General features: G+C 47.0%; 1 protein-coding gene across 1 annotated transcript in view; it reads right to left on the reverse strand.

The window, feature by feature from the left end:
* The window catches only part of CACNA1B (calcium voltage-gated channel subunit alpha1 B), a 502,106-nt gene that overhangs the window by 12,410 nt on the left and 464,053 nt on the right, over positions 1-25,643 (reverse strand). The window contains exons 40-45 of the mRNA XM_075015705.1: positions 20,044-20,152; positions 16,544-16,651; positions 14,330-14,442; positions 11,120-11,250; positions 9,650-9,788; positions 8,172-8,282 (exon numbers count right to left, since the gene is read on the reverse strand). Of these exons, the coding sequence (XP_074871806.1) occupies positions 8,172-8,282; positions 9,650-9,788; positions 11,120-11,250; positions 14,330-14,442; positions 16,544-16,651; positions 20,044-20,152 (711 nt within the window). The remainder of the gene's footprint in view (positions 1-8,171; positions 8,283-9,649; positions 9,789-11,119; positions 11,251-14,329; positions 14,443-16,543; positions 16,652-20,043; positions 20,153-25,643) is intronic.

Here is a 25,643-nt window from a genome sequence, read left to right on the forward strand (position 1 = left end):
CTTTCCCCTTATCACAGGATTTCTTACTCTTCTTAAGAGCCTTTGGCAAGGGACCTTGTCAAAAGGTTCTGAAAGTCCAACCACACTATAACTATTACATCACCCTTAAAACATCCTTGTTGACTCCCTCAAAGAATTCTAATAGATTGGTGGGGTATGATTTCCCTTTACAAAAGCCATGTTAAGTCTCTCAACATATTGTGTTCATCAGTCTGTCTGATAATTCTGTTCTTTACAATAATTATACCCAGTTGGCAAAAAATGAAGTTATGCTTTCCTGGTCTATAACTGCCAGGATCACCTTCGAAGCCCTTTAAAAAACTAATGTTATGTTAACTATCCTCCAGCCTTATGATAGGCTAATTTAGTAATAGGTTACATGTCACAGTTAGTAGTTTTGCAAAGTTATATCTGAGTTCCTTCAACATTTTGGTTGAATATTGTCACGTTCTGGTGATTTATTACTGTTTAATTTATCACTTTGTCTTGAAATCTTTCCTCACTGGAACCTCAGTCTGGGACAGTTCCTCAGACTTGTCACCAAAAAATAATAGCTCAGGTGTGGAGCTCTCCCCATTATCCACTGCAGCAAAGACAGATGCATGAATTCATTTAGCTTCTCCATGACAGCCTTGTCTTCCTTGAGCTCTCCTTTAGCCCCTCAATCATCCAGCGGGTAGAAGAGTAGATGTTCAATGAAAACAAACAGACAAAAAAAATCTGCGTCTTAATTTTGCTTTCCTGGGAAACAAACTGCAACAAAAATACATAAATAAATAAATAAAACAAGGGGCCCAAATTCTTTGCTCAGTAAGACTGGTCCAAGCCCACTGATTTTCCATGGGGGTGACATCACTTTTATGACTCTGATCTTTCATTTAGTGGTGCATTTTTCCTCCTTTGAGTAAGAAACATAGAATCCTTCCTATGCACCTCCACTGTCTTCTTCACTCCGTGGACAAGCTGTCCGTTGGAAACTTCTTATGCTATGATTCATATTGCTGCTGTGGGAAAGGGAACTCCCCTCCTCACATCTGCTGGGGGGGGTACTTAAAAATCCATCAGGGAGTCTGCTGCTGCTTTTCAAGACGCTGTAACCATCCCCACACCCTGGGCTGAGGAAGGCTATAGGGGATTGCAGTGCCACTCTGTAACTGGCTACATGGCTTCTAGTTCCGCTGTTCTCAGCATTCCCAGGTTGGGAGCAAATGACAAGAACATCACCTCAAGTCCAGGCCAACACCAGACCTCTTCTCTGTGACCTCCCCCTTTACAAGCTCTACATTAAGAACATGCTACCCAAGTGTCTCACAAGCCACAGAGACAGTGGAGACTCTGTTCTACTCTCCTCCCCACCCACAGTGCCACCGTGACGGAATGGGAACCAGTGAGGAGAGGACAGCTCTGTACGCTGGCAGGGCCACACCAGGCAGATTTCTTGGTTGCATGAAGAAGTAGCATGGAATTCCTGCTGCAACCCTAATGGAACTCGAGCCTAGGCGTGGTGGTAGGTCATGCACTGAATACTGCCATGCGGGAGGGGCTGGATCACCAGGAGGGGCAGCTGTCTTCTTTGAGTTTTAGTTTTTCTCTACATTGCCATGATCTGTTCTTGCTTTATACGGACTGCTGTGAGCTCAGCTTGAGACCTGCCTCCTGCCCAGCAATCACTTAGGCCAGGTCTACACTAGATCTTAAAGTTGATTGTAGATATGCAATTCCAGCTATGGTAATTGCATAGCTGGAATTGACTTATCTACAATCGGCTTATCTGGCCTTCCTCACTGAGGGAGATCGATGGGAGCCCATTGACCTCTTGTTCTCCTTGCAAGGTTGAGAAATAGAGGGGTCGACTGTAGACCCCAACAGTTCAATTTCACTCATCTTCACTCAGCTTAACTGGGTCAGTCATCTGGATGGTGACAACATAGTCTCACAAAGGTCCATAAATGACAAGAGTCTGGTTTTCTTTTCTTTTGCTTGTCTCCAGCTGTTCTATGGCTCTGCTTCATGGACATGGCAGCTTGCCAGCCACCTTGGGGTCGATTACCCCAAAGGAGCTTGGTAGAGAAAAGACTTTCACCCATTGCAATCTAAAGTCTCATGGGTATGGACTCAGGATTTCTCTCTTTCCGTCCGGTAACATGCATGACAGAATGCTCCCTTCTCCTGTGCGTGCCTAAAATGACAGGTCTAGCAAAGCATTAACTTTGTTCTTTTTAACCATCCTGGCTATTCTGTTGTGGGGATGTTCTGGTTTGTTAGCTTACCTTGGCGTTTGAATATCTGCTGCCCCCTGATATTTGCACATTATTAGATTAACTGGGGTGGGGTGTGGTTCCACTTCTTCATTTCCTTGGGGGGTTTTCTTCTCTCAAATGTAAGGGAGCATGTAGTTGCTGGGAACAGGGATCTCACAGACACATAAACCCTGGGGGGTGCAGACTGGGCCCCAGGGATTCAGATGTGCCCAAGAGGACTCTCCACGGTGTTGTGATGCTACAGCATGTTGGAGGAGGACATTTTTGGCTGCAACCTTAGAAGAAGGGCATCTTGAGCAGGAATTGGGTGGAAGGCTATTCTCTTGCTGACCAGTTAGGAAGATGGCTCTGGTCCGTAGGTTTGTAGCAGTAAGAAGTGAGGCAGAAGGAAAAGGAGGCGGAGAGGATCTCTGAACAGATGACAGGAATACTAGGTAGCCCATATAGAGAAAGTCTGGATAAAGGACAGCATCAATCTGGCTCCCTCTCCAGGAACTCAGAAATGGGCTTCCCCTACCTCAGAGCTGTCCATTTGAGAGGGTCTTCAGCAGACACACCTCTCTTAAGTCTCCAGGGCTACGTCTACACGTGCATGCTACATCGAAGTAGCTTATTTCGATGAATAGCGTCTACACATCCTCCAGGGCTGGCAACGTCGACGTTGGGCAGCACCACATCGAAATAGGCGCTGCGAGGGAACGTCTAAACGCCAAAGTAGCACACATCGAAATAAGGGTGCCAGGAACAGCTGCAGACAGGGTCACAGGGCGGACTCAACAGAAAGCCGCTCCCTTAAAGGGCTTCTCCCAGACGCAGTTGCACTAAACAACACAAGATACACAGAGCCAACAACTGGTTGCAGATCCTGTGCATGCAGCATGGATCCCCAGCTGCAGCAGCAGCAGCCAGAAGCCCTGGGCTAAGGGCTGCTGCACACGGGCTACGTCTACACGTGAAGCCAACATCGAAATAGCTTATTTCGATGTAGCAACATCGAAATAGGCTATTTCGATGAATAACATCTACACGTCCTACAGGGCTGGCAACGTCGACGTTCAACATCGACATTGCACAGCACCACATCGAAATAGGCGTTGCGAGGGAACATCTACACGCCAAAGTAGCACACATCGAAATAAGGGTGCCAGGCACAGCTGCAGACAGAGTCACAGGGCGGACTCAACAGCAAGCCGCTCCCTTAAAGGGCCCCTCCCAGACACACTTGCACTAAACAACACGAGATCCACAGAGCTGACAACTGGTTGCAGACCCTGTGCCTGCAGCATGGATCCCCAGCTGCCGCAGCAGCAGCCAGAAGCCCTGGGCTAAGGGCTGCTGCCCACGGTGACCATAGAGCCCCGCAGGGGCTGGAGAGAGAGCATCTCTCAACCCCTCAGCTGATGGCCGCCATGGCGGACCCTGCTATTTCGAAGTTGCGGGATGCGCAACGACTACACGGTCCCTACTTCGACGTTGAACGTCGAAGTAGGGCGCTATTCCTATCCCCTCATGGGGTTAGCGACTTCGACATCTCGCTGCCTAACGTCGAAGTTAACTTCGAAATAGCGCCCGGTGCGTGTAGCCGTGATGGGCGCTATTTTGAAGTTAGTGCCGCTACTTCGAAGTAGCGTGCACGTGTAGACACGGCTACGGTGACCATAGAGCCCCGCAGGGGCTGGAGAGAGAGCGTCTCTCAACCCCTCAGCTGATGGCCGCCATGGCGGACCCCACTATTTCGATGTTGCAGGACGCAGATCGTCTACACGTGCCCTACTTCGACGTTCAACCTCGAAGTAGGGCGCTATTCCCATCCCCTCATGGGGTTAGCGACTTCGACGTCTCGCTGCCTAACATCGATTTCAACTTTGAAATAGCGCCCAACACGTGTAGCCATGACGGGCGCTATTTCGAAGTTGGCGCCGCTACTTCGAAGTAGCGTGCACGTGTAGACGCGGCCCAATAGAGCAAATAACTGGCCAGAGTATAATTCAGGCCTTATTTGTTCCTGTTTCCACTGCTTTGTACCTTCTCCATGTTGCTGCCTGTGCATGGACTGGCCTCCCAGTGCTCGGTCCCCTGGGAGAAAGGTAACAGCACTGCAGACCTGACATGCTCAGATACGGGAAATGACAGATGGTGGCTGGGAAGTAAATGGAGGAAATGTCTCCACCCTAACAACAGCGCTCAAGACCTTAGATTAAGTAACTTGACAATCTTCCTCTGCCCAAAGGAACAGCTCCAAAGGGAACATGACAGGAGGGGCAAAGACTTTAAAAAGAAGCCAAATACATATGAAATAATCCTTCCTAGGGCCTGATTCTGCAGTTGTTCCAGATGCAACCACCCACCTGGAGAAACTAATGCAAATAGATTGTAATAGTGTCTCTTCTGTGCCACACAGACAGGTATATTCCCTCCTGGAGGCTTTCATTGTCAGCAATTAGATTTACACTCCCATGCCTATACTGACGCTGGAGGTATAATTTCCAGTACACATGCTAGGTTCGATTGAGCTAGCTTGCTAAACATAGCAGTGCATCCATAGCAACATGGTGGCAGGAGAGGCTACAGTCCCACCCAGGACTCTGGGTGTGTACTCAGGTGGCTAGTCTGCTTCTATTGTTAGTGTGCTAACTCTGCCAAAACTAGCACGATTGCCCCTAGGTGAGCAGGAGAGTATACCCCCAGTTCAAGCCAAGATGCACTGGAGGAGAATAAACCATAGGCTTTGAGAGGTTCATTAGTTTCTCATTCATTATCGAGCCTGTTTTCGCAGTGAAATTTTTAGTTGACAAGGCAATACAAACACATTCAATGTATCATGCAACTATGGATCAAAGTAACTGCAATGAACTGAATAGGAGATAGACTGCTGCTGCATCTTTACAGCACCAGAACTGAATTCAAACAAGGAGAAGGGAAGGGTTAGCAGAGGTAGATCATTGCTTATTAACAATTTAATAGGATACAACTTTGTGCAAGCTACATACTGCTAGGTAACTCTCCGGTGACCGTGTTTTGCTCCTCTGCAAGCAATTCGGACAAGATGAGAGATAATATTTGAAGTAGCCCCACAGGAGAGCCATTGTCAGACATCACGGCAGATGTGCAGCAGACCAGATGATGAGAAGGGAGGGGAGGTGATAGGACGATAGGGAGAAAGCGAAGGGGGAGGGAGAAAGCGAGGTTGACAGCATGAAACGATAAAAACAGGGAAACGGAAAAGCACAGACATGACAGGCAAACAGAAAAGGGGATGAATGAAAAAAAGAAAAGCAAAAATTATTAATACAAATTGCAAAGAAATTCAAGTTTGGGGACGAGCCGGACATAGAACATAAAGGGTTAGGTGGAGGGCACAGAAGGGGAAACACACACAGAAAGGACATCAGTTATTTCACTGAAGCTACAACCACTAAAACATTATATCATTAAATGAGGTTAAATCTGTTCAGACACTGTAGGCCTGATTCATAAATAAGTTACACAGCATTAATGCAGGGTGGCTATGCACTTTGCTCTGGGCGACGTGCAACATGCTTCTCCCTGGCTTCATTAATAGCCTCCCTCCCAGGACCTGATTTATTCAGAGGCTTCTCTTGTAACTCTTGGTCAGGGACATGGAGGCAGTGATTTGTTTTGTTGTACAAGAGCCTACAGAAGAAGCTGAAGAAGTCTCCTGAGGGAGAGTGACAGGGACAAAGAGCAGCCTGGAAGATTCTGCTGGAGGGTATCACTGGGTCGGAGGTATTTCAACATTGGACTGTGATTTTGCCAGATCTCATTAGTTAAGCAAAGGTGTCATTGGTCACTGCTAGGTATGCAGTTTTTGAAGGACAGCCCAAGTGCTACAGGTGACCCTTCCCCTGTGCCTCTGTGTATTAAACTGGAGCCGCGCCATGCTGGGAAGGCTGTGAGGCTGGAGGGGCAAGCCTTCGTTTTAGTGTCCTGTGGTCATGAAAAACTCCTGCAGCTTCTGTGCTAACCCTGACATTTGCCAGGAAGACATGCTTCTATGAGATGGCTACTAAGGCACACATGCTTTTCAGTGGTGAGTGAGGGATTCCTATGCATGTGTAATGGTCCTCATTAAAAATCCATAGCTGCGCCTTTGCAAGCTTTGGCAAAGATTTTACTAGCAACCAATGTTTGCATGGACCTTCCTTTGGGATTCTACAGACTGAAAAGAGCAATGTGTATATAAAGTTGCTGTTTATGTTGCATTGAAGCAAAGGATCAATGTCCAACACTAAACGGCCAAGGAAGAGTAGTTTTAGGGTTTGTATTCTAACCATTCCCATTAGGAATGGCTCTAGGTTGGGTAGAACTTGGCACAAATCCATCCCATCAGGGCAGCTCAGCTTTCAGGACTTGAAGGAGTTGGTTTTAAACATTAACAAATAGAGTTCTGGAGAACTCAAAGAATTCTGGCAGATGTTGTCTTATCCAAGGATTTTCTGCAGTTCTTGGAGAAAGAGCTCCCTTTTTGTAAGGTAACACAGTGAACCAGACAGTAGGGGTGAGTGCAATTCATGTCATGATCCAAACTGGCAAGCACACAGACAGAAAGGAGGAACATATCTGTTGGAGGAGCTTCTGGGTGCATGGGAGCCCTTCAGTTCTAGACTTCATAGCAGACCTTGCATATTCTGTCTCACTTGTGAAACACCAGTCATATATTACTCACTCATCAGTATATGGATCAGGCAATTTGAGCTAAAGAGACACAATGATGCATGGCCCAAGGGAGCTGTTCTAACACATAACAGACAGTGCGGTGTCTGGAGAGCATCTGGAGGACATGCTAGCAATGCACACGTGAAATGCCCAGAATTGATCTGAGAAAACCGTGCTGGCATGTGCACCATGAAGTGCACAGGGGTAGTCACAAAGTTATTCTGAAGGCATCTCGCATGCTGAGGCTTCCTTGCAAGGCTTCATCAGATAAGCAAGGGAAGTAAAGTCCCAAGTATCATGTTACCAATCCACCAAACAGTGCTCTACATGCTAAACCTAGAGGGAGGGTGACAGTGGAGAGAGGGAGAGGAAATCCTTAGTATCCAAAAGCAGCTCTCTGAAGAGGCAGAGCCTACAGAACATTCCATATAATATCAAGCTCAGAAAAGAGAAACACAAAACTTATTTTATTTCCAGGACTATAGATATATCTTGCCATGAATTCAGGGCAGCGACTTCTACGTGTATATCAGGGGTCAGCAGCCTTTCTGGCATGGAGTGCTGAAGTTTGACCTTTTGACCTCTGTGTGGTCCAAGTGCCGGTGATACTTTTTCAAAGTTGCTAATAGCCCTACTTCCAACAGCTCCATTAATAAATAAATAAATAAAGACGCAGAGCTTTACTGTTTCAGTTGTGGTTGGTAGCATTAGCTGCTGTTTTGTTAATCCACAGGCAGCCCGGCTTTGAGCAAGCCCCCAGCTGCACTGGGGAAGAGGGCCAGGGCTGAGCTCCCACTTCCTGTGCTGTTGAAAATCAGCTCGTGTGCCACTTCTAGCACCCAGGCCAGGGGCTGCTGACTCCTGATACATGCACGGTTATGGAATGTACCTCTGCACATCAGAGTGACTCCCTGTCTGTCAGAACGCCTATCTTCAGATAGGCAGAAACCAGATTAAATGAGGTACTTTGTCCAGGGAGTAGGATTTCTTTTTTTGCTAGCTTTATATGGGGATGGGGACAGCTGGGGAACAGCACTACACACAGGATCCCAGTGATCAAAGGCACAAGGGCTAGTCAAATTTCTAAGCCTCCAGCTTCATCAGTGCCTCTTAAAGAAACAAACCACCCCCAGAGCTTTAGTAAGACAGCAAGACGCACACAAGAAGAGAAAACATGCTGAATGCTTGACTTACTGTCAGTTTTCCATTGCCAGTAAAGCCTCCCTCCCTCACCTGAGTTTCAGCGGCCAGACGCGGCATGGAAGCCGCCCGCCCCTGGCTCTCCAAGCCAGGCTGGTGCTCTCCGTTGGCCATGGTGGGGCTGATTTCTCTCATTTCTACAACCTGGTGGGATTGAGAAATATTTTCAGAAGCAGGAACATAAACGTGAGCAATCACTGTACCAGGCTTGCTCCAGGACTACGTCAAATAGTAGGATTTCAGTTTCCTCTGTGAGTGTTTTACTGCTAGTCACAGAGGCCTGCCTGAGAGTCCTGGCTACTGAAGTTCACTATTTTTCTACAAAGCTAACTCAGCCTGGGGAGTGCTGGCTTGTGCTTCCCCACACTGCCCTGCCAGCAAGCCTCCACATGGACCACTTTTCCACGTAGATCAGTCTCCATGTTTCAGCCAATAAAAGAGCCAATTAGTACCAAGTACGGTGGTAGTTTTTATAACATAACCCATCAATACACTGGGAACCACAATACTGACTCCAACTATCTTTCATAGACGCCCCTGAAGATTCACCATATACTAAACCTTTGCAGTGACTGTTGCCCTGGGCTAAACTTGAACAGGTGACATACATTTAAAAGACTCCAGCTGCCCATTTCACCAGCCCTTAAATCTTTCTTTTTGTGTTTTGGGTTCTGATGTCCTCCTCTTGGCTAATTTCCCTTGCTCCAGTTTTCCCAGTTCTGAAATTGCTGTGAAAAGGACCTGAGAAGGATCACTTACAGCCCCACTCTCCTCCTTTAACCCATCCTATGGTCCAGCCATGTTCGCTCCTGATCATGTGTCAATTATACCAAAATAATTCCAAATTCTCTTTTCTTCCCCTGCCTGTCACCTGGGCACTAATTCCAAGCAGCTCCGACAGCCACTGTGAGCCAGGTCTGGAAATTTTCTCCAGATTTGTTGTCAGATGAGCAGCACTGGAAATGGAAGGCCCATGAGGCAAGACACATGATTTGATACGCTAAGGCCAAGCCACCGCAGCCAATGCCAATACTGCTTCTGAAAGACTTTCCCTGTTCTCCAGTAGCACAGCTCAACCTGGGGACCTGCTTAGCTCTCCTCAGTGTAGCACCTGAGCACTTCACAATCATGAATGGACTTTAGCCTCACAGGTCTGTGTGGTAAGGTATAGATCAGGCCAGTGACACAAAAAAGCTTGTGGCTGAGCTGTGAATTAGACCCAAGTCTCGTATCTGCCAATCTGGCCATCTAGCCACGAGATGAGTCTCCCTCTCCCACTCTCCTATTTGAGGTAAGCCTGAATCTGCCACACACCCAAGAGGAGCCTTTGCCAATGCAAGTGTTACAAAGACATGAATGGGTCAGATTCAGTTCTCAGTCACACCCAAGCAAGCTTACTGGTGTGAAAGAGCAATAGTTGTCCCAAAACATAAATGGGAAACTTCAGGCAGTCAACAGGAATAGTGAGCTTGACATTGAGGGAGACCTATGACATTCCACTTTATCTTCACCTGTTTGCTTGTCTGCTCTATTGGAATTTCTTCTGAGTGGCCTCGCTCAAAAGCTGGTGTCCTACTTTCGTAAAACACATCCTGTGTGCGCTGAGTCCCCCACGAAACAGACTCCTTGATCCCAGTCTCTGGGGCTGGCCTGGGGAAAGGGGAAGAGAAAAGGCAAAAAGCTGTGTTAAGCGTTGCATTCAGATTTACTTAAACTGCTCTGGAGCAGCCTGGGGGGTCAGTTCTCAAGTTGTATGGGGAAACTTTGATGATTACCCATTCTGTCCACTTCCTCTGGGGCATCCAGCATTGGCCTCAGTTGGAAGACAAAATACTGGGCAAAATGGACCTTTGGTCTGACCCATTACGTCCGTTCTTACTGTTCTTACATACTTAAAAGGGAAACCAGCAATCTGTTTTCAGTGTTGTAGGAAATTACTTCTGGAACTGACACAGAAGACCAAACTTTTCTTGGAGATCAGATGTTGCTAAACAGGGACCCTTTTCACTAAAGAATGGAAGAGTACTAGACTGCCACTGATAAACACAAAGATATTACATTAACATGGCCAGCTAGGTTAAGAATCTTAAATGTTATTGGCCAATATTTTCCATGGTTTAACTGAAATGAAATCAGCAAAGCTGTACCAGGGATAAATTTATTCCTAGGTTTTTACAGTTATATGTTTATTACACTGTAACCTCTATCCTTTGGGTATCCCTAATTCAGGAGCACTTGTGGTATGGACCCTGGCAGGCTCAGGAGGAAACAGATCTGCACACTGCCGGTCCCTCTCCCGCCAAAACTAGGGGAATAGCAGTGCAGCGGCATGATCCACCAGAGGCTTTTCCCTGCCACGTGGGATGCAGAGCCACACGTGCCCTGCAGAGTGGGTAAGTATCCCACCTCCAGCCCCTCACATCCTCCCTGGTCTGGCAAAATCTTTAATCTGTCAAACCCTGTTTCCCAGGGTTGCCACATTAAAGAGGTTCAAGTGTCCCACTCTATTTACTAGTTCCTAGTGTATTTCTATCTCTGAGGTCTGTTGTTGAATGTCTGTAGTCTCAGTGACCTGGACAAATCTAACATGCAAGGAGAGCAGGAAACAGGGAGGACCCTGGAGGACAATTGTGGCAAATAGGGTGCAGAAATTGTATTGTCTGGGTGCAGGAAAGAATGGCCAGAGTCTGTCCTTCTCTGAACCCTACATGGAAAAATGCCACCTGACCTCCTGTCATATCTGGGGGCATTCTTTGGCCAAGACTCTTTAGAATCAGTCAGTGTTCACTGGGCAGTTTTTGCAATGGTTCAAGCTCTTGGAGCCTGAAAACACAACTTGAACTAGCAATGGGGGGAAGTTCTCAAGTGCAGACTGCAGAAAGGGACTGGCTCAACTCCTGAGAAATCAGAGAACTATGGATATATCACTGGTGGGGGCTGCTGCTGGGAAGGTCATTGTGGAAAGCCCCAGGAAGACTCACAATGTGCTCCCATTGTTGAGCGAGGCAGAACTCTTGTGGCGGAGGAAGGCAGCTTTGGCATTGCTGAACACCAGAGGCTGGGTTTGCTCCAAGGTTGCTTTCAAGGGGTGGAACAATGACACTGGTCCGGTCTGCAATGTATAAAGAGAAGGCATCAATGAGAAAGCTCCAGCTGAGTAGCGTAGACTTTCCTAGTCAAGGTCTTTAATGTTGATCGCATGACCAAAGCCTTCTTCCAGGATCACAACCAGCACTAACTGCTCCCTTCACCAGCATTCTGTGTGTACAGACTGCACACTGAGAAGGTCATGAGGACTGGACTCCCCTTTAGCCCCTCATTTTGGTTCCCAAGTATCAGGGATGAGGTACGTTTCAGCGAAAGTATAAAGGAGGAGTACACGGTTGCTGTCCTTGCTGTGTGCATTCTGTGGGCAAGCAGAAGAATGGCAGCCTGCAGGGGTGTCAGACTGACATTTTGCTGCAGTGCCAGGTTCATTTAAAAAAATGGTTTCTTTCAGTCTTTCCGGTTCATTGCCGTCACACAGCAGCTGAGCTGCTTAGAGGGAGGAATGGCGACACGTCACTTTTACAGATCACACAGAATATGTTCTCAAGCCCACCTTAGAAGGTCCCATGGCTTGAAAGGCCAGGTGGTAGCACAGATCTCAGTCTGTGATATCAGGCCACGTGCCGGAAAGCCCTCACACAGCCCTCTCTAAGAGCTGTCTATTGACAGATATATGCTGTAAAGAGTGTGTGTGCCCAGCTACTGCGGCGTCACCTTGAAACCTACTGGTTCTGATCTAAGGCTTCATTATTCCAATGAAATTTACTCATTGTCCTGGCTTGGCTAAGTGACTCCTTGACCATATTATATTGTTATGGGTGAAATTCTGTCCCCATTACAATCAGTGGAGCTGTGCCACTGACTTGAGTACAGGCCAAGATTTCATCCTAGGAGTACAGGACCAACAGGCCTTAAGATGTGAAAACGGATGCAGCCTGGGATCATACCTGCAGTTCCTATTCAGCCATTTGAAGTGAGTGGGACCTGGATTTAAGTTCTGAGTTACAACCTCAGGATTTAGCCCAATAATCATCATAGCAACATTCTGTGCTTGTGAGCTGTGGAACAATGCCTGCTGCAAGTATAAGGCCCATGGTAATTATAAACAGGGAAGCTGAACTAGTTGGGGTACAATAAAAATCAGCCCAGATCTTGGCCCCATACTCAAGCCAAACCTTTCTTGCTGTTTGTACAAAGTTATCATGCATTGTTTGTAATTCTCATCACTGACTGTTGACACCTGACCTGATCTTGAAGGGGTACAATTTTGGCTAAACTATAACTCACCTGTAAAGTATGCTTATAGCCATAAATATTGGGAGTTATTGATGGTACAAATAGAAAAACCAAAATACATGTATTAAAAATAGGTTTGTCTTTAGGTCTTCAGCCTTACGCATTAAAGACTCAAAGTCAAGCCTAGCAGAGGCTGACAGCATAAGTTTGCATATATATTATGTATTTGACCAAAGGATTATGAAATATGTTCTTGACATAAGGTTAAACACAGTAGTATGTTTCTTGTGACAGGCTACCAATGCATCCAGGGATAAACAGGTAAACCACAAATGAAGCTATGAAGACATCTTAGGGGCTTCTCTGCAATACGAGTTAACTGCACTGATGTGCCAAAACTACTGGGAGAGGGATCCTCACTGAATGTTGGAAATGTAATTATGATCAACTGCAATATCACATATGGGCTACGTCTACACTAGCCCCAAACTTCGAAATGGCCACGCAAATAGCCATTTCGAAGTTTACTAATGAAGCGCTGAAATACATATTCAGCGCTTCATTAGCATGCGGGCGGCCGCAGCACTTCGAAATTGACGCGGCTCACCGCCGCACGGCTCGTCCCAACGGGGCTCCTTTTTGAAAGGACCCCACCTACTTCAAAGTCCCCTTATTCCCATCTGCTCATGGGAATAAGGGGGCTTCGAACTAGGCGGGGTCCTTTCGAAAAGGAGCCCTGTCGGGATGAGCTGCGCGGCGGCGAGCCGCGTCAATTTCGAAGTGCCGCGGCCGCCCGCATGCTAATGAAGCGCTGAATATGCATTTCAGCGCTTCATTAGTAAACTTCGAAATGGCCATTTGCGTGGCCATTTCGAAGTTTGGAGCTAGTGTAGACATGGCCATGGACAACCAAAACCCTAAAACTGGTCTCTCAGAATATCAAATATGAGTAGGGGCCTGAGACTTAAGTAGGTATGATCCCAGATGTATTGGAGTGGAATGGAAAAAGGTGCTTAAAAGATTGTCAAAACCATTCCTAGCTGGCTTCCGTGAACTGAAACAAGGGTAATGGGGTAGGAAGCCTGGACCAGCACTTTCCTCTTGTGCTAAGTGCCATAGCAATCAGCACCTTTTTTCCTATCTTTACTGTAATTAGTCTTCATGATGTTGGGAGTATGTCAATCATGGCAAGTCTCATAATCTGGGAGACTGTTTTGCTATATTTATTGTGCTTTCTTTCCTTTGTGCAGAGTCTCCAGTCTGCATCACCTAAAACAGCATCATGTCTCTATCTTTGTGTGTCCCATCGATCCCACACTCAACCACAACCCTACATATAGCCATCTGGGGGAAGAACCTGTGAACTAGCCACCAATCTCTCAACATTTACCAGGCACATGCTCCTCATGCCTCTCAGTCTGGCCACAGTGGGTTAATGTACAGACACCAGGGATGAAGATATTTCCAATAGTGCCTGAGTTCCATTTTTCAAAAGTGACAGAACTTGGGATTCTTTATCTCACCGACTTGCAGTGGGTCTTAAGCTCCCAAGGGCCTAAGTGTATTTGGGTGCTTTTTAAAATATTACTCGGTCATGTAAAGAGCCTCAATCTCATTGATTTATAACAAGAAAAAGGCTCCCAGGTCACTTTGGGTAAAATTTCCAAGAACATCTCCATATTTCCAGCCCTACTGAAAGTAGTAGATGTTAGAATCTAAATGAGAAAGTGTATTGTCATGCGATTTTCCATTTCTAAGATTCTTTGACAATTCAAACCAGCTTAGAGAAGTGTCAGGTGCTGGATGAACTGGAACCGCTAGACTCTATAAGACTTGTTGGTATGGAAGAGCATGCAGTTCTCCTTGATGGGAAAGAGAAAAGAGAACAGTGTGTGGTTGCTAGGTACCTGGCAAAGACCTCCAGATGGCTGGTGCACTTGTTCCCTGCTGTTTTTATTCTGTTTGTAGAAGTCGAATATCATGAGTGCTGCATAGACCTTTCCCACAGTCATTTCATCAGCTGGATGAGGAAATGCGAGGTGAAATGCAGCCGGGGGTCAGATGGGGAACATCAAGGTGCAGGGGGGTGAGAAGAGGAGGGAGAGAAGGAATGAGGGTCAGGAATTTTTAAATTGGGGAAATGGCCAATGAGCAAGAAAAGCAAGTGAAAAATATATGACATCACATTAGGAGTGGAAAAGGAGGAGGAGAGAGAGAGAAGAGAGTAAAAAAATGGTTAGAACAAATGTCTTCAGCTTCACATCTTTCTGCTTCCTTCCTTCTATCCCTGCCCATCTTTCTGAGGGTGACATCACCCAGGGCTTTAAAGCTACGCACTCCTTTATCTTCACTCTCTATGTAAAATATTTAGGGACATGTTATTGGAAGGGTGCCCCAGGCAAGTTAACCCATGTGGTGTTAGAAGAATGGAAGAAGAACATATTTCAATTAATACCAGATCTGCAGCCAGCATTTTTATAATCAGAAAGGCCTTATTTTTCTTTCTGTTACCATCAACAGGGGAATAATGGGCTAATATAACTTTTTGTATTTTATTTTTCCAGATGGCTTTCTCATTCTGCAGTCACGCCACTGACCTCTCTCTGTCACGCAGCTTAACACTTGTCTTATAGCAAGTGGCCATAAAGTTCCAGGATATGATACCAGCTGCTGGGTAGAGGGGAAGAGATGGGAAGGAGAAGGCAGTAAGGCAACCTTTGCCTTTTCATGGCCGTGTCTACACTACCCCCAAACTTCGAAATGGCCATGCAAATGGCCATTTCAAAGTTTACTAATGAAGCGCTGAAATACATATTCAGTGCCTCATTAGCATGCGGGTGGCCGTGGCACTTCGAAATTGACGCGGCTCGTCCAGACGGGGCTCCTTTTCGAAAGGACCCCACCTACTTCGAAGTCCCCTTATTCCTATGAGCAGATGGGAATAAGGGGACTTCGAAGTAGGCGGGGTCCTTTCGAAAAGGAGCCCCGTCTGGACGAGTTGCATCAATTTTGAAGTGCCGCGGTCGCCCACATGCTAATGAGGCGCTGAATATGTATTTCAGTGCTTCATTAGTGAACTTTGAAATGGCCATTTGCATGGCCATTTCGAAGTTTGGGGCTAGTGTAGACACAGCCCACGTTGAATAGTAACAGAGAGAAAGCCGTGCTAGTCTATATACTATCAAAACAAAAAAGCAGTCCAGTAGTGCTTTAAAGTCTAACAAAATAATTTATTAGGTGATGAGCTTTCGTGGGACACACCCACTGATTTGACAAAGTGGGTCTGTCCCACGAAAGCTCATCACCTAATAAATTATTTTGTTAGACTTTAAAGCACTACTGGACTGTTTGTTGTGTTTTTGTTTTGTTTGCCTTTTCAGTGCTTCTTCGTGGCTCCATACTTAACGTTAACGTTGCCCTGATTGGACAGGGCTGTTTTTTCTTTAATCGTCAAGGCAGAAGATTTGGAACCCTTGCTTTTGCCAATGAGGAGAATTTCAAACCTTCTGTTTTCTCAGAATGTTCCCACAGGCCATCCTTAGGGGAGATTAGATCTTTTGTACCAACCTCACCCCCTTTGCTGTTACATGGACGTTTTAACATCCTTCTCTTGATTTGTTTTGGATGCAGACAGAGCCAGATGGTAGAAATTGCTCCCCTGACCTGCAGGAGCCAGACTGGAAGCAGATAAAACTACAGGAAGCAGGACTGCTGCACAACAAATAAATGTCTCATGAAGATGCTGGAAAAGGCATTGCTCTTTTCTGATCACTATATGCTCTCTTTGTCCACACTGCAAAGAATCTACTGTCACAGGCAAGAGGCACTAGGGCATAACATTTTCAGACCCATGTGTGGGAGTGACCATGGGATTTTTACTGTTCAGACATGTGGACATGAGGCCATGAGCATCCTCACAGTGCTGTTTGGAAAGTCTAGGCAGGGGATGAAATGGGCTTCTGTATTGTGTCATCTAGACAGCTGTACATACCTTAGCTTGGCTCTGGGTACCATCCTTGAGAGGGGAAAAATCTGGATTTCTGTGGCTGCCTGGAAAGGGGTCTCAGGTTCATGTCTCTCCATTGCTTCTAAGGGGAACAGGTTCCTTACATATCACTTACGTTTATGGGGAGGCACCAACAGGTCCAATGTCTTCTGGGACAGATTGGGCCAAACCAGAGAGATCTCTTTCCTCAGCTCAGCATCACACTGGTGCTGCTTTCCACCAGCTGGGCAGGGGACAAAAAAGGCAAAGGAAAATGACAGCAAATGACTACACATTGCACACATACTTCCCTCACTGCACCTCAAGCTACCACATGAACAGCTCCTGACTTTTCCCATCTCATTCCCTGTGCCACCTTCCCAGTATACTAAGTCAGGATCTGCTTCACTATTAGTTATGGTGTGTGATCTCTGGCATGGACAGAATGACCAGTATTTAGGGACCAGTTAAATCCTATGTCCCCACCTGTGGGATATACTGCCACTGCTACCCTGTAATCTGAGCTATGCCTTTCTCTTTTGGACTTGTCACATTATTAGCTGCTTCTGAGGAAAACAACAAAGTCACAGCAGAAAACCCTGACATAATCGTGGACTTAAGCTGTTGTATAAACACTCCTTCACACAGCCCCTTTCCCAACACCCATGGTATTTGGGAGGCAGCACTCACACAAAATTAAAATGCCGACATATAACATCATCATCAAAGAGCTGCTATAAAACCAAACAAGCTGTTAAAGAGCCAAACACAGCTAGAATGTTGGGTTCTTGGCATGAGGCTGAGAATGATGAAAGCATTTCGGAGATAACAGACTGGTTCCGAAATGGATAAATTACACGCTACGAGGCTAAGCAGTTTCTCTCCATGACAGAGATAGATTTGCTAAGACAAAAGCAAAGGGAGGAGACTATTATCACTTGTAAGTGCTTGATAGTCCAGCTGGGCTTGGTGCCCGCCACCTGCCACACTGTATCTCACTGGATTACTTATGCGATTCGTTGTCCTACCAACTATTCTCAATTACATTTGACAGGAGAAACCTAAAAATCCAAACCAACCCAGTAATAATGGGTAATGCCATATCCAGACCCTCAAATGCATGTCCCCAAATATCTGTACTCCCCCCAAACCCCTCTCTGTGGAAGCAGCCTTTTTGATGGCTCCTGTTGGCATATGGGCAAAGAGCTTGCAGACAGTCATCTTCAGTGAAGTGACTTGGCCTGAATGAGCACCAGTGAAATGTCAGAAAATAACACAGAGTCTCAGGACTCATCTGTCCCCTCCACACACAGGGTTATTATTGTGAGGGATGGTACTGGCAGCTAAGAAATGAGACAGTCCTAATCATGTGCTTTAAAATTACATGGTTAGTTCCTCTGCTGTCAGTCAGCTTAGATCCACTGCGCCTTGATATTTTACCCTCTTCCCCCCAGATCACAGGTCTGTGAACTGCAGAGTTCCCCTGCTCCGAGCCTGTAGCCCTGACTGCCAGCCCTGTGCCTGGGGTCCTGGCTGCTGTCATCAGCCCCTGGACAAGGCTCTGCTATCAACCTTGCTCCTGACACTAGGGGAGGGGATGCAGACCAGGTTAAGGGGGATACAAGGCAAAAAGTTTGGGGATCACTGCTCTAGAGCAGCTTCCACCCAAAACCTCAAAGTGGGTTCATGAGCTGAAGTCTTCCAGCTATTACCAGATGCTAAGTAAGAATCACAAAAAGGCTAAGACACAGGTCATTAGGCTCTTTACGCCCGTTGATTCCAACTGGAGCTAAGTGCCTAAATACCTTTGGGCAAGCCATATAGGACTGATCCTCAGTGTCAGTCAGTCAGCTTAGAACAAAACCCATGTGTCCTGATTCCCCATCCTTCAGCTTAACCACAGGGACACTTTTTGTCCTTCCTGTAGGTTTGAAATTATACAAGAGCTCTGGCCGTTTCCACACTGGCCACCCATAGCTTTGAAGGGCAATTAAACAATCTAATAACCCAAGGCAGAATTTGATATGTTTTATTATATTGTTTAAGGGGGAAGCCAAGTAGCTGTCTGATGAAGCATTTACATAATTAAATTTTATCTCAGCGCGTAACATAGGTCAGAGTTGCAGACTCCCAGCTTCCATTAACAGCAGATAGAATCACTAGCAGGAAATGGGTTTTTTTCTTGCTGGTGTGGCTAAATAAAAGCTAGAGACAAGACTACTTTTTTCTTTAAAAGATCGAAGAACTTGGTGCTTGCCCGGGGCATTTCATCTCAAAGCTATTTACCCAGGGGAAAAGAACAGTTTTCTGTATACAAAGAAGCACAGAGTTCTGAAATGAGGTGTGGAGGATTGGGCCAAAAGAAATCTGATGAGGTTCAATGAGGGCAAATGCGGACTCCTGCACTTGAGAGGGAAGAATCCCAAGCATTGTTACAGGCTGGGGACTGACTGATTAAGTCGCAGTGCAGCAAAGAAAGACCTGGGGATTACAGTGGATGAGAGCCTGGATATGATTCAACAGTGTGCCCTCATAGCCAAGAAGGCTAACGGCATGTTGGGGTACATTAGGAGAAGCATTTCCAGCAGATCTAGAAAAGTTAATTACTCCCCACTATTCGACACTTGTGAGGCCACATCTGGAGTACTGTGTCCAGTTCTGGGCCCCCCAGTATAGAAAGGATGTGGATGCATTGGAGAGGGTTCAGTGGAGGGCAATGAAAATGACTAGGGGGCTGGAGCACATAACCTATGAAGAGACGTTGGGGGATTTGGGGTTATTTAGTTTGCAGAAAAGAAGAGTGAGGGGGGATTTGATACCAGCTTTCAACTTCCTGAAGGGGGGGCTCTAAAGAGGTTGGAGATGCTGTTCTCAGTGGTGACAGATGGCAGAACAAGGAGTAATGGTCTGAAGTTACAAAGGGGGAGCTGTAGGTTGGATATGAGGAAAGACTATTTCACCAGAAAGGGGGTGAAGCACTGGAATGCATTACTGAGAGAGGTGGCAGAACTTCCATCCCTAGAAGCTGTTAAGTCCCAGCTTGACAAAGTCTTGGCTGGGATGATTTAGGGGCTGGACTCGATGACCCTCTGAGGTCCCTTGCAGCCCTGGGATTCTATGACACATGTCCAGGGTCCTTGTGCACTGCAGCCAGGAGGTGCAATTCCCACCTTACACAGGCATATGTGCTCCATCTGCTCCAGCTAGCATGCTAAAGTTAGCAGGGTAGCTGCAGCTGCACAGACAGCATGTCAGGCCAGGGGCTGTACTGTTGCACTCTCCCCTCTTGGTAGATTCTTGGGCAGGTGCTGCAAGCTGTGGGCAGTGCTGCTGCAGCCACACTGCTGTGTCCAGACACTACCTAGAGCAGTGCTAGCCCTTGTACATCCACTTGAGATGATATTACACTTCCCAGCTGCTGTGGTCTCCCTGTTCAAGATCCATCAGTCCACCTTCCCTTGAAGGACATGGTGGTAATTGGCTAGAAGAGTCTCCCACTTCCTCTTGGGACTTCCTGCTTCATTATGCTCCCTTCCTTTGGCTGCAGAGGGCTGGCCCTCTCTGCCGAGTAACCTTGTGGCAAGCTCGGCTCCGCACTCACACTCACGTTCGTGTGGCTCTCACCTCCTGCCTCACCTGTCGCCAGTTTGATTTCTAGGGCTGTCCGGATCAAGGCCATCAGTGTGGAAGTGAAGTGGACCGTTAAGTCCTGGTCCGAGATCGGCATGTTCATCCGCACCAGGCGCTAGGAACAAAGCAGAGCTGCCGTCAGTGCCGGCTAGTGCTGTCCCTCCCCCGCCTCCCCCCGTCGCGTTATCGGCCAGCCCCCAGATTCTGACAATAGGAAAATCACAAGGAGGTGCAGCTCAGAAACGCTAACCATTCGCGTGCTGGTAGGGAGGATCTGCGCCTTGTGCTTAAGGTGGTGGCTCCTCTGCGGGAGCAGAGGGCTCACTGCAGCGATCCGAGAATGGGATTCGCTAGCATTCACGCTGCTCTCAGAGGAGTAGCTTTAATCTCAAGCTGGAGTGATGTGCTTTCCCTTGGCAACACCCATATCAGGACCGGCCGGCCTATCCTGATCTCCCGCCACATGAGCTCTGGGGCAACAGGAGCCCAGCAGCAGCTGAGCCCGTCCTTCGTCTATCTTCGGGGCATTACTGATGCATCACCAACCCAGTCACATCCCTGAGTATCTCTAAGGAAAGCTGCTCAGCTCATGTCACCGCTGGCCAGACCAGAGGCAGCACTCTCCTGTTCTCCCCAGTGACGTGGCACGTTAAGAAGCACACTCTGAGGCTGATGCCAACCTCCCAGTGTTACCTGGTCCACACAGCTGCTTGCGAGGGAGAAGCTCTACCATAGAGACAAAAGACTCAGGCAGGACCTGGAAGCATCAAGTAAGTCTGAAGGGTGAGTAGGTAGACACTGAGGAGTGGGGGAGATTACGGAGTGTGTGAATGCAATACCACTGAGGTGAGAGTAGCTGAGATCGCTTATATCAGCCAAGCATCTGGCCCTGCCTCTGCGCAGGGATGCACACAAGGGATTTTGGTGGGACGTGGAGTACCTCGCCATGGACAGTCACATGATCACAGTGTTGTCTCACCCCATGTGCACTACATGACTGGGGAGCAAGTCAGAAAGGGATCTGACCTGCCACTCTCACGAGGGCTGCTCTTAGCTGATGGTGAAGGAGGATCTCTGTTCTAATGGGCACGCCAGACTTTTTCCTCCTCCCCTATCATGAAGATGCACTGCAGTCCCATTAGGGCTCAGCATCTCTCTTCCTCACCATGCTGTCAGATACAAAATCCCATCCAGTCCATATCAATGACATGGTGAGGCAGCTGAGGGCAGACCTATTCCTGAGCAAGACTAGGACTTCCTGCACCTTTCTCACTGGCCATGAAATATGATGCCTGCATAAAACACCACCTCCCACACCTAGATGGGCCAGTCACAGTGCCAAGTGCCTCCAGCTTCTGGATAGGAATCTCGTGCCCCTGGGAACGCTTCCCCCATCACCACATGGCTACATCCATGCCTAGACTCCTTGGGCCAAATTCATCACTGATGTCACTCAAATAAAGTCAAAGGAATTACACCACGTGAGTCACTTTGGCCCATCCTCGCTCTTCTTTTTGCAAGTCAGTTTGTGGACCCTTAAGTGATCATTAGCAGCAAAGCCCTTCAGGCTAGGGAATAACCTAGCACTGTTCAGCAACGGCTGGTTTCTACTTGGGCAAATGTTGAATTCTCAGCTCCTCAGCTTTCATATGCTTTTCAGAACCATCCTAAACTGCAGCCAAATCAGACAAGGTTCCACATTTCTGTTCTCTAAGGTGTTATATAGGGTTATTTTATATTTTTGTTCCCGTGAAGGGGGTTTGCATAGGTTTGCATAGCCCCCCAGTGCTAGCTAGGTTTGGGTCCTGTGCACAGGTTGAATTTCATCCTTGGTGAGTGCTGATTAGGCCGTTACTTTGATCTGTATCACTCCATAAAAACCTTTTCTTTGTTTAACAGAAGTCAGCACTTTGCTAAGGGCACTAAAGCAGGTTGTCATTGATGCTTTAACATGCTGAAGATATCTATACACAAGCGATTACCACAGCTGTGTGCACAGAAAGGGCCAGACTGGCCCTAGATGGTAGATGAGGGCAAAGAGCCAGTCTGCTGTCTGCATCCTTTCACAGGAGCTAGTCAGTACATTACTGCAGTCCTTGAGCTCTCTGACACACAGGTGCAGTGTCTCTTTAGGGACTCCTGGCACACAAAGCACTCCAATGGGGTAGAGGAAAGAGGAGCTGTGGCTCCAACCCCTACGCTCCAGTCAATGGGGCTGACCAGATGCACAAGGAGGGAGTATCCTGCAGCCTCCTACAGGAGGCATCACTGGTGCATTCCTCATAGGCTCCCAACAGTTCCACACTGCAGAGACGCTATAGAAAGAGTGCCCCTTTCTCCCTAAAACTCAAACTCTTCCCAGGATAACCTGAACCTGACCCAGATGCAGACACCACTTCCTTGCCTCATTTCCAACCACTGCAGAGAGGAAGACTAACAGTTTCAGAAGTGCCTCCATGATTTAGGAGCCTACATCCTATTTCTTTTTTTTTAAGTGGCCTGTACACACAGGCCTGGTCTACACCTAAAAATGAGATTGCCCTAGCTACATGGCTCAGAGCTGTGAAAGGTTTTGTGTCCTGAAATTGTTCTGAGGTTGACCTAAATGCAGTGTTAGTGTGGCTAAGTCAATGGAAGAATTCCATCGTGCAGAAATGGATTAATTATTGCATTGTGAGGAATCCCCATTCTAAGTCTCATCTATATTAAAGTGCTTGAGAGGCACTCTTGGAAATGGGACTTAAGTCTTGTCTACGCTAGAAACCTTACAGTGGTACAGCTGTACCGCTGCAGTGGTGCTGCTCTAAGGTCCCCCATGTAGCTGCTTTATGCTGGTGGGAGAGACCTCTCCCATCAACACTATTAACCCACCTCCAATGAGAGGATGTAACTAGGCCAGTGAGAGAGCATCTCCTGCCAACATAGTGCTGTGCACACTGGCATTCATTCAATGTAATTTACGTTTTTTGAGGTGTGGTTTTTTTCACAGCCCTGAGTGAAATAATTTATAGCAACAAAAATGTAAGTGTGGTCCTAGCGTTAGGCTGCTAAGTCACTCGGGGGTTTTGAAAGTGTTACCTAAATTCTTATCAGCATCTCCAAAGACACATACAAATGTAACCTAATTTTCACGTCACTTTTCTTAGTGTGGGGCTCTTTCTTACAGAGAGAGGAAAATGAGCTCAGCAAAGTGAAGTGAGTTGCCTGAGGCCACAGAGCAAAGGAAGGATGGAACTGGGAACTCCCTGTTTTCTGCTTTAATCATTAGACTGCTTTTCAAAGAGAAGGACTTGACTGTTACGTTACAATTTTGTCCTCCTTTTCCACCATCAGGAGAAAAAGCAGCTTGGGGGTGGGGTGGAGGAGCTCCAAAATGTTATTTCCCGGTGGTATAAACTGAACACTGACGTAGGGGTCGCATCTAACGCAAACACAGGGCGTGGAACCACGGTAAAAATTGCTGAGCCTAATTCCCCCATTCATTTCTAGGAGTGTAAATTAGGGTATGCAGCTGGCAGCATGCATCCCAGCTCAGGTAGACAGCCACACTCACTCTCTGCTCATGCTGGCTCACTGAAAACAGCAGTGAAGTGGCTGCTCAGGCTAGCTGCCTAGCTATATATTCAAGGGGTCCGTTAAACATGTGCTTTGGACAGCTAGCCCAAGCTGCTGCCTGGGCCACTGTGGCCATGCTACTATTAGACTATTTTTAGCCTGTTTGCTTGGGCTAGGAAGCACCCACACAGGTGCTCTATAGCTGTACACTGGGACCAACTCCAGTGAAGTCAATAGAATTGTATTAGTGTAAAGCTGGTGTATGATGGCAAAAATCTGGCCTGTCCTCTTTAAACAACACTGGTTGCGTATAGGAACTGACTGTGAACATATGCATGTTTTTGCATCTCATCCTGACCTAGTATCTTACTAGCTTCATCAGCCCTCTGCCACTAGCCCTCCCAGCTACTTGTGTGGCACCATGTCAAGGGCTTACGCTGCAGTGCCAGATGCCAAAGAGGAGTGGGAGAAGAGCACGTATAGATACAATAAAGACTCAATAGCTCAGGGACCCCAGCCAGCACTCGCCAGGGCAGAGATTGGAGCATTAGGATTCTGAACAATATTTTCAGCCCAGCTGATGTGAAGTGGGACATGCTCTTGGCACCACGTTATCTTCCTTACGGTGAACAAATGGTGGAACAAGCTGAGATCATCAAATTCATTTGATATGTTAGGCTCTGATCCTGTATTCACTGGGGTGAAACGCGTGTGCAACAACCCACTCTGCCCCCTACATGCTTACTCTAGTAATCACTAAGCTAAGAGAAACCAGCACAACTTAACAGAACCCCTTTTACAACAAGGACAAGGAGCTCTCAGGCTATTGGCCTGAGGGATAACAAAAATCAAAGCTGAGAATTTCCTCCTCATGTAATTCAAAGGAAATATCAAATGCTGGAAAAGCTATAAGCATTTTGCCTGTTTTATTGTGTAAAACCAAACAGCATCTCAGCTGGCAAATCCTCCTTCAGCACGCCAAAGGTTACAGCAAAAATAGTGTGTTCAGTGCAATTCAACGGTTAACTTACTGAAAGATCCCCACTGAATCCTACTTCAGTGAGTGACAGAGAGAGTTCAGAGATGGACAGAGGAAGAAGATGCATGGAAATGAAGACCAAGCAGGTGAGAAATAATTCCTCCTAGGAGAGCTCCATCCTCCTGAGAACTGGGGCTAAAAAACCTGTCTCCCCACAAATGTAACAGAGGCAATGCCCAAGAGGAGCTGTGCTCAAGCACAGAGAACAAAATACACCTGAAAACTGACTGCATGGAGGCCCTTTCTCCCAGGTTTAAATCAGTGCTGATGGGATTTCTGAGGAGTTTTCAAAAGTGAACTCTAAAATGGCACGTGTAGCCCTCGATCCACACACACCAGGCCTGTGTTTATACTAGCCCCCTTCTTTTAAGGGGGCATGGTAATCAGTCTGAGTGGAGAATACTAATGAAGTGCTGTGATGAATATACAGTACCTTACTAGACTAATTCTCACCACGGCAACTTTGAAGTTGCAAATTTTGAAGCGCCGGCATGCTGTGTAGCTGCAGGCACTTCCAAGTACCTGCGCAATTTTTGGTTTTGGGAAGAAGGGGCTTTTGCAATCAGTGGGTCCTTTTGAAAGGCCCCCAGCAACATGGTGGCATGCGTTTCGAAAGCATATTCATGGCGGCACCTCATTAGCATCTGCTGAAGTGCCTCATTACCATCCCTACTATGAAAGGAGGGGGCTAGTGTGGCCACAGCCTAAGAGTCTGATTTTCAGAGGCACTGAATATCCAAAACTCCCCCTGCAGGCCATGAGAGCTGGGTGTGCTCAGCCCCTCTGAAAACCACGTAATCAGCTCTTCCATCCATGGTGAGAAAAATGTCAAAATGTTAAAGATTCTGTGATGCTTCCTTGCAAATGCAGAAAACCTGGAGGAAACAACTGCTTCATCTTTGACCTGATATAGCTTCTGGGACCATGCAGCATATGTAGAAATCAGCAGAGAAGCCTTGCTCTTTTATTGTGTGACTAGCTAGTGGCTTGCACTGAATCTGCCCAGGCATAT

Source organism: Carettochelys insculpta, chromosome 21 (assembly GCF_033958435.1).
Source record: "Carettochelys insculpta isolate YL-2023 chromosome 21, ASM3395843v1, whole genome shotgun sequence".
Lineage (NCBI taxonomy): Eukaryota > Metazoa > Chordata > Testudines > Carettochelyidae > Carettochelys > Carettochelys insculpta.